Source organism: Mastacembelus armatus, chromosome 17 (assembly GCF_900324485.2).
Source record: "Mastacembelus armatus chromosome 17, fMasArm1.2, whole genome shotgun sequence".
NCBI lineage: Eukaryota > Metazoa > Chordata > Actinopteri > Synbranchiformes > Mastacembelidae > Mastacembelus > Mastacembelus armatus.
The window spans coordinates 15,652,239-15,660,644 of record NC_046649.1 but is presented as its reverse complement, the minus strand read 5'-3'; the positions used below and the strand labels follow the sequence as shown (position 1 = coordinate 15,660,644).

The 8,406-nt window shown below is 38.4% G+C and overlaps 1 protein-coding gene across 3 annotated transcripts; it reads right to left on the bottom strand.

The window, feature by feature from the left end:
• Nucleotides 1-3,079: 3,079 nt before the first annotated feature.
• Nucleotides 3,080-7,920, bottom strand: ube2v2 (ubiquitin-conjugating enzyme E2 variant 2). Of its 3 annotated transcripts, XM_026314437.1 has the most exons (5): nucleotides 7,830-7,895; nucleotides 5,873-5,948; nucleotides 4,350-4,498; nucleotides 4,114-4,239; nucleotides 3,080-3,991 (listed from the first exon to the last, which is right to left on the bottom strand). In XM_026314437.1, exons 3-5 carry the CDS (start codon nucleotides 4,392-4,394, stop codon nucleotides 3,845-3,847), a joined length of 318 nt encoding a protein of 105 aa, XP_026170222.1. In that variant the 5' UTR covers nucleotides 4,395-4,498; nucleotides 5,873-5,948; nucleotides 7,830-7,895; the 3' UTR covers nucleotides 3,080-3,844. The 3 variants fall into 3 exon arrangements, with proteins under 3 accessions (XP_026170222.1, XP_026170221.1, XP_026170224.1); XM_026314436.1 differs by lacking the exon at nucleotides 5,873-5,948 and having other exon boundaries at nucleotides 7,830-7,920; XM_026314439.2 differs by lacking the exons at nucleotides 5,873-5,948; nucleotides 7,830-7,895 and adding an exon at nucleotides 5,847-5,868.
• Nucleotides 7,921-8,406: the final 486 nt, after the last annotated feature.

Here is an 8,406-nt window from a genome sequence, read left to right as displayed (position 1 = left end):
TTTTGGGGTCAGTGATGCCAGGAACTGGATAAAATGTCTATTTGAATATTAGAACTACCATAATTATAGCAAAACTGAAATGTAGGTGTATCCATAACAGCCTGACTGTCTTAGATTTTAAGGTGGAAATCACAATTTAAAGGTAACAAAAACCAGAAAATGTTCTTTTTACATGTGAAAAACACTTCTCATATTGATTAGTATGTCCCTACTGACATTTCTTTTTACTTACTGGTTGCCATATATACTGATAAGATATAAATGGTATAAACAAATACCTCTAACATTTTCAGTCTAGTTCTACTGATCACTGTATGGATGGAATACAAATTAGTTAATATTTTCATGTTGATTAAAATGTTGATTTTAATATGGCATCATTCTGTCACCCAGACTATTGCAATCAAGGACCAGAATGAAAATAAGCCTTGGATTCTATTGCATTATCCCTGACATTTTTGTGGTTATAAACTAAATTTTGTGTCAAGTTTGGATTTACTTTTAATCTGAAGCCACAAATTATATGAACTCTCTCTGTAAAAACAAGCACCTGAAGAATGTGAACAAATGGAGTTTCTCTGGAAGACAGATACATTCTCCCCTCAGTGGCCGTAAAGAAGACAAAGCTTTTTACAGTATCAACAGACACAAGCCATGACCTTTTAGCTCCTCGGGGCAAAAGGTGAGAGCTCTGGGAGCAGAGGCCTGGTTCCAGTGGTCTGCCAGCAGACGAGACGTACGTCCTCCTTACCACATTCCTTCCCATCTTAGATCACTGAACAGCTCTCTCTGGCTTTCTGTCTTCAGTCCCTTCCAACCCAAAGCAATATAACTCTTTATTTTTTCCCAGATGGAACCTTATAAAGAAACCAAAATAGAACGGCTGGTACAAGTGTAATAAGCTCAGCGAGCTTCCAGTGTAGCTTCAGCTGGTGCTTTTGTGCAGGTGCCTGAGTTTGAAATTCAGATTAGTCTGATGGGGCTGGAGGTTAAATAGTCAAGTAAGGATTTCCTACTTCCATTCAAATGAGATTCTAAAAAAAAGTGTAGTCATCATGAGCCAAGGTTCAGAAAAGTCTACTCTGGAAGTACATGTGGCGAATAGAGGAATAAGCCTGTGTAACCTCAGGCTGTGTCTTTTATATTTGTAGATGACTGTGCTGCTGAGTGAACTGGCTGCAACACAAGCCACTTCTGATTTCATATTCATGACTTCCGAGAGGAGTGGGGAAAAATAAACCAAACAACAAGCAAAGAGAGTATATCTAGGCCTATAAACTAACTGTCACATCTAGGCAGTCAAATGTTGTCTTATACAGACTGAAGAGCGAGGTCATCCTCCACAGCACACTGACTCATCTCACACCCACACACAAGCAAGTACAAAAATTGAAATAAGAAATCAAGCTTGCATTCACAGATATAATATAAAATCTAGTTATCTATCAATGTGCACAACTTCTATAGCCCCATAAGGACATACAGTAACAGGGACAGTAGCTAAGAGCCTTTGCACAGCAGCCTACAAACAGCCGAGCTATAGTTCCCTACAGCAAATGGCAAACATGTCACTTTTCTAAAGAATAATGACAGCATGCACAAATGGAGCCTGAAAGCATCACAGTGGCACTGCCTTTTCAGACAAGTCATGTCCTCTAAACAGAAGCTCCTTCACAGAGCCCTGCCAATGACAAATATGAGTGTGGAGCGCCCTCTAGGGGACAGAGATCTGAGTTGATTGGACATGAGAGGCTGTCAAGCAATCACTGTGCAGCCAAATACACATCAAAGCTCACCATATGCAAATAAGACTTGAAATTGAAAATAGTTTAAAACTCTGACTTTTGATATGCAAATGAAGCACATGTGGCTGAGAACTTCCTATAATCCATAAATGATTTTTTTCTTTGAGTTTAAATTATGTTTTATCACTTGTTCTTATGTTAATGTGCAAGATGTGTCCTTAAAATACACCGAGAGAAGATCCCTCTGTAGTTTTTATTGCACGTCAGGTGTCTTCAGATCTCATATGCAAATACAGTATCACATACTGCATGAATTATGAATCATCACCAGTTCTACTTATATATGGTCTGGAGGTCTCACAGGTCAAATGTGCAAGCCACTACAGATCATCACTTATAGATGTCATACAGACACACGGTCTTGGAGCCTTAAATGCTTTTGTGGGCATAGATTTATCCAGAGTTGCACTACTTTCAAATTTCATCATCAATCATGGCTTCCACTGCTGGATAGAGGGAAAATGAAATGTAGTAGGAATGATTGATGGTACAACAAATTTTTGCAGCTGGACCATCAAGTATTAATCTGTCCTGAATAAGTCAATGAATCTGTTGCCAATGGATTCTGGGACAGCAACCTGCCAGAAATCCCCCAAAATACATTATTACCCACCTTCCTCATATATGGGTTCTCACAGGACATCACTGGCACTAAGAATGTGATCTTGGTCAATTCTCTTTGTAAAAAGGGTCTAAGAATAAAAAAATAAATCAAAACAAAACAAAAAAAAATGTTTAAGCAACCTTGTGTTTATCAATACATGTTTCAAACTGATAAACTTGACTGTATTAGAGGTAGTAGACTGCACCAACTGCGGTGGATTCTTTTTAAAGATGAACTTTAATTTACTATAATGAATATTCAATCAGCTGAAAAACAACAAAAGGTCACATTGCTAGAGGGAATAGCAACCTTTCTTCCCCCACGACAGATACAACTAAAATAATGTTCAGCCTTCACACACTAAAAAAGAACAAGGTTTGCAAAGACCATCAATCCCCCCCCAAAAAAAACAAAAAAAGTAAGATTGTTTATCTAATAAACTGCCACTAAATAATAGCAGTTGCTTTGTGATTACATTACTCTAATGGGCACAGGTGTGGTGTCACGTTTCTATTAAACAGCCCAACGGGAATGAACAGTTTGCTACAAGCATAGCGCATGACCATACATTCAGTTGCCAAAAGTGGTTGACTTGTTGGCCAAGGCCCTCTTGTGGGAAAACTGGAAACTGTAGGAACAGCTGGGGAAATCACATAAACTTCAATCTCAGTTTGTTTTTTCGCAGACAGTGATTTTAATTTCAGAAAATCACAAGTTCATACACCTGCCATTTTCCACTAGAAGTTAAATGCAAGGTTCAGAACAGAACAGGCTTCAACGTCTGTTACATGTCAAAGAGCTGCAAAACAGAAACATATTGGTATCGCATCAGATATATATATGTATGTGTGTGTGTGTATATATATATATACATACATACACACACATACATATATTTAAAAAAACATATTTTGTGACACTACTTTTTGACTACAGCCACAGTTCAACATTCAGCGATCTGCATGATATTCCAATGAACCTGCTAAATTTGACTAACAACGCAAAAACGTGGCTTCTCTTTGACTAGGTATTAGTTACAGAACATGCCTTCACACACACACATCCTGCCGTTTACTTCAGTGATCAGTCTTTTGAACATAAAACTATTGGGACTCTGGTACAGCCTCGGCGTGGCGTCATGCTTCCCTCTTCAAGCCCACTCAAGCGGGAACAGGTCGAACATAAAAGTCACTGTCAAAGTAACTATTAAAGGCAGATAACTGTGGTCTTGTAGTCTTTTAACTATCTATTTTGGTGCTTAACTGCAGGGATATTTTTTTTTTTTGAATGAATGAATGAACTATGTAATAAGAAAGTTCCGATCTTGCTCTTGCAGACGATATTGTTGATGTGCGAAGTGAGCCTCTTGATGATTTTACACAATATTTCTAAGAGAGTAAGGTTTAAGACAGAGGGTCGAAACAATCCATTACAATTAAGTGCTGTAGGTTTGTCCTTCTGGTGGTTGTGGAAGCTTCATATTTTCTTTGGACATCATTAGACGCCTTAACTCTTGAAGAACAATTTTAATGCTATAAGAATTCTGCCATTTTGCTAATATTGGTATGCTACGTGAATCCACCTGTGAAGCACAAAAACAACACCCATCAATCATTGGGACTGGACCACTGAACTGAGCAAATTACATAAGAAATAGAAGAAACACTCATACATAACCTTGTCAGATTGTGTGATGACACTTACCGTCCCATTGGAATTATTTATCCCATTCATGCTAATTTTTGTTACAAATCTAACAGTGGGAGCTGACTCTGGATAACTAGGTCCACATTCCACTTTCAGACTGTATATCCTGTTCTCATAATTGGTCTGAAAAACAAAAGGAAAAAAAAAAATAGAGAAATAAAAAAAACATTTTTCACTATTATCTGTTAGTTGACTAGTTTCTGTTCCAAATCAAATTAGTTCTCTCTGCTTACTCTTGCTGGTCCAATGATCATGCCTGTCCACCGTGTGAGAGTCATGTCTTCATCATCCTCGAGGCCCCAGCTGACTGTGCCATCACCTTCGCCCTTCTGCCCCTCTTCAAGCTCCTCCAACAAGCGAAAATTGCGTGGAACTTTAACTTCTAAAATAATAAAAACAGAATATGAATTACACTCATTTTTAAAGCTTTTTTCCTGTCAATTTCAATAAAAAGTCAAACAGAACTGATCCTGCTAATACTGCCTGCGAAACTATTAAAAGTGCTTCACATGTTCCTTCACAGTGAAAAAGGGCACTATAGTCTTTTTTTTTTTTTTTTGAGTCAGGCCTAAATTCACAGTCCTGCTGCCTTTAATCCATAGCAGCACACCAACTATGTAATAATACACTAAAAATTGTGCTGAGCAAATGCACAGCTTCTGCCTTTTGCTAAAACCAGCAAACCCTGACAATGTTATGAAATCAATCAGCCGTCAACAGAGCCAGAGTATTGTAAGACAATGAATAAACGTGTCGGTTTGAAGAGGGAATAGTTAGTGAATACTTTATCTACTGAAAACGAATGTGCAATTATTTTGATAATTGCTTTTTAAGAAAAATGCCAAACACTTGCTGCTTTCCCTCATCTTATAAAATAAACTGAATATCTATATTTGAACAAAACAAGCAATTTAGAAATGATATTTTGGGTATATGCGAGATTGTTATAAGAATATGTCATTATTTTGTACCGTCCAACTGACCAATAGATCAATTGATTGAACCGAAACAATTAGTTGATTGGCAGAAAAATAATCCACAACTACCCTGACAATTCAATATCTAAATATAAGTATTTTCAAATATCTCTGCAATTTAGATTATTACTCCCACAATACAGTTTTAAAATAAAACTGCATCTTAACAACTACATTACAACATCTGTTCCAGCCAACAAATGCCATCTGTCTGAAATGAAGGTTTTGCATACTTATCAAAGTGTTTTGTTACTGTTGGTGGTCTAAATGTCCTTTCATTAAAACTGATGCAGACACAATCTTTTCTAGTCAGAGTGAAGTAGTGCATCCAAATGAATTCAAGCATTCAATATTTGCAAGACAACTGGATAATACCTGAAATGACTGGTGGATTGATGCTCTATATGCATGTGGCCACAACATTCAGCACATAGCTGTCTCTCGGGCATGAAACTGCATCTAATGTGATACTTTTTTCACAAGGCATTTACTAAAGATATTTGATGCTGCTGAACACTGATCCTTAATAAAAATCTGCACTTGACAGCTGTTAGGTAACAGTCATGAGATTTGGAGCAGAAGGCCCTATACTACCAGATAATTCTGGGTATAACATCCAGTTGCCTTGTGACCAATGTTGTAACAGTTAAGTTGATAACATCATTCAAAACTAGTCACTGTTCAGCTACTGCGGAAATGTTCTCGGAAGACAGCTCAGACGTGGGCATTAAATACAGCCTGATAGGCACTCACGGTAGTGTAAATGATGAACCACTTACAGCTCATGACTGGAGGAGTGGTGGAGGTTGAGGGGCCAGCACTTAAGTGAAACTACTGATATTTGTAAATTTGATCCTGCAGACAGATTCACAGAAAAGGAAGTGACGAGAGTGTTTTCATAAAGGCCACACATGACTGAGCCAGAAGACGCAGTGAAAATATTCAAATTTTCCCCTGCCACTGAAGCCTTCATTTCACACAGTTCAGTTATCACAGTCAGACTTAACAAGTCACATTTAAATAATCAATATTTCACATCTGGTGTGTAGCGGCTGCAATAAAGGATTGACTTGCAAGTGGCACGCCAGCTCTCCAATTTTCTTTCAACACACTAGTCAAGAGACAAATGTTAAGTCATTTTAGCTCACTACTGCTAGCACTATGCAGTCCAACAAGTATGTAGCTGGAAAAAAAAACACCATTAAAAAAACAAAAACAAAATTACAATACAAAGTGCTTACAGCTTAGAAACAAGTTGTTGATCTATTGTGTATCAGTTAACATTGATGCAAATATGAGTCCAAAGACCACATGTGAGACGACAGACTAATGAAGTGTCTCGATCAGCCTCATGTATATTCATAAATGTATTATTTTATTTTCAGCACTCTGTGGTTGTCCTATCCTGTCCTGCTCTGTTTGTGTCCTCAGTTTTGTTACTAACATGAATATAAGGCATGTGAAAATTATAAATTCATATTATTATAAAAAGTATATGTTACATTTTAATGACATTGCACAGAACACAAAAAGCACGTCTTTGGGCTAAATCAGGACAATAGGGCCTTAGATTTAAGTCAAATTAGTGATTTACTAAAGGCTAACACCTGGATGAAAAAGTCACCACTACATTTTGAGAGAACTTTTTTAGCATCCTCAGCCCTCTTTTAGACTCATGGTATCTTTGGCACTAGTAACTGAAACCTTGCTAAGTTAAAAATGAATCAGTATGTCCCAACAACTTATCTTCACGTTGCAGTACCGTCACCATCATACGTGACTCAAGAAAACAACATAAAAACGCAGTCGTTGTCCAGCAAAGTTCTTCTGTATGTCTTTAATTCAGGTCTTATTTTGGAAGTTGAGGAACCACGCTTCCTTTCGAGTGCTAATGCAGACAGCAGTTCCGACTATTTGCTGAAGCAAAGCATGGCAACCACAGCAACTTATCTGTAGTCTAGGTTTCATTCATTAGCTACTATACTTCTCACCTCCCAGACATCCTGCACTAGCAAACATCTGCACATTCCCCCGATATATTCACAGAATTTATATTTAAAATCCTTTTAAAGTAAGCGAGTGGGTAACAGCAGCAGGAAGACTGGTCCCTACGTCCCCGTTATGATGTGCATCACAGTGAAGCCGTCTCAATTCCCACAAGGTGTTTATCACAGTTAAATTACTGCAGTTTAGCTAGCTGCTATAAAATACACAAGAACACGATCCTGGAGCCGATATAGAGCGCGATATTCCGATGTATCGCGACAGGCTGCCGCGCGGTGTTGGAATATTCTAGTCGCTAAGTTAGCTTAGCTTAGCTAGCCAAGTTAGCCAGTGCTGTTTACAAGCCTCATGTTCTGAGCACGCTACATCTCTCGTTACACGCTCGCATCGCACTGTATTATTTGTTTGCTGGTCTTACTTCACAGACAAAGTAAGTAGTAACACTACAAACGCTACAGACTACTCCTTGATCTGTCCCAGCTAACTAATGAGACACGCTATCACAACGCCTCGCTTTAGCTAGGTTTAGCTAAGCAACACACTAGCTCCATGAAATAGAAGGGTCCCGTCAAGACCATTGCATTACTGACAGGAAGCATTTGAGAACCAACTATAACTCTGAGCCAGTTACTGAACTGCTTAAATTAGCAAATATACACGTTTGCTAACTGAGGGGGTGAGCGTGGCCCACACTTGGCGTCGCTGTAGATGTTAGTTTGAAGGCGCACAAACCTGAGGAGTTCGCCATCTTCTTCAGCGGAGTCCAGCAGCACAGGAGTGTGACATCACTGGAGCGTGACGTCACAGAGGATGTGACATCACTACACGCTGCTCCGTTCATACCCACATTTACAGATCACTGTAGTCTGGTATTTATACAGCCTGCCAAGTCCAAACGCTTTAACTAGCCTTACCTGTCACCAAACACACCGGAGTTTTAGAGAGAATTCAGACCGCTTCGTTTTATTTGCACTGTGTTAGAGATTTCAATTTAAAACTCACATATTCCACATTATTCAACCCCAGCACCTACAATAGCATGTATTTGCTTGCTATGGTGGTTATATCTTGAATGGACTTAGATTGTACCTGTGTAAAAGATCCTACAATTTCCATTATATAAAATTTAACCAGCTTTTCCAGAGATACTACCTTTTACAACAGACACTTCTATTTTTGTGTTTCTAGTGAAGAACTCAAGTCTTGGAAACTTGGAAAGTCTTGGATTTTAATATTTCTCTCGGGGTAAACCCCATATAGCAGCTACAGTGACAAGATGGAATAATATGCTGCAAAAAAAAAAAAAAAA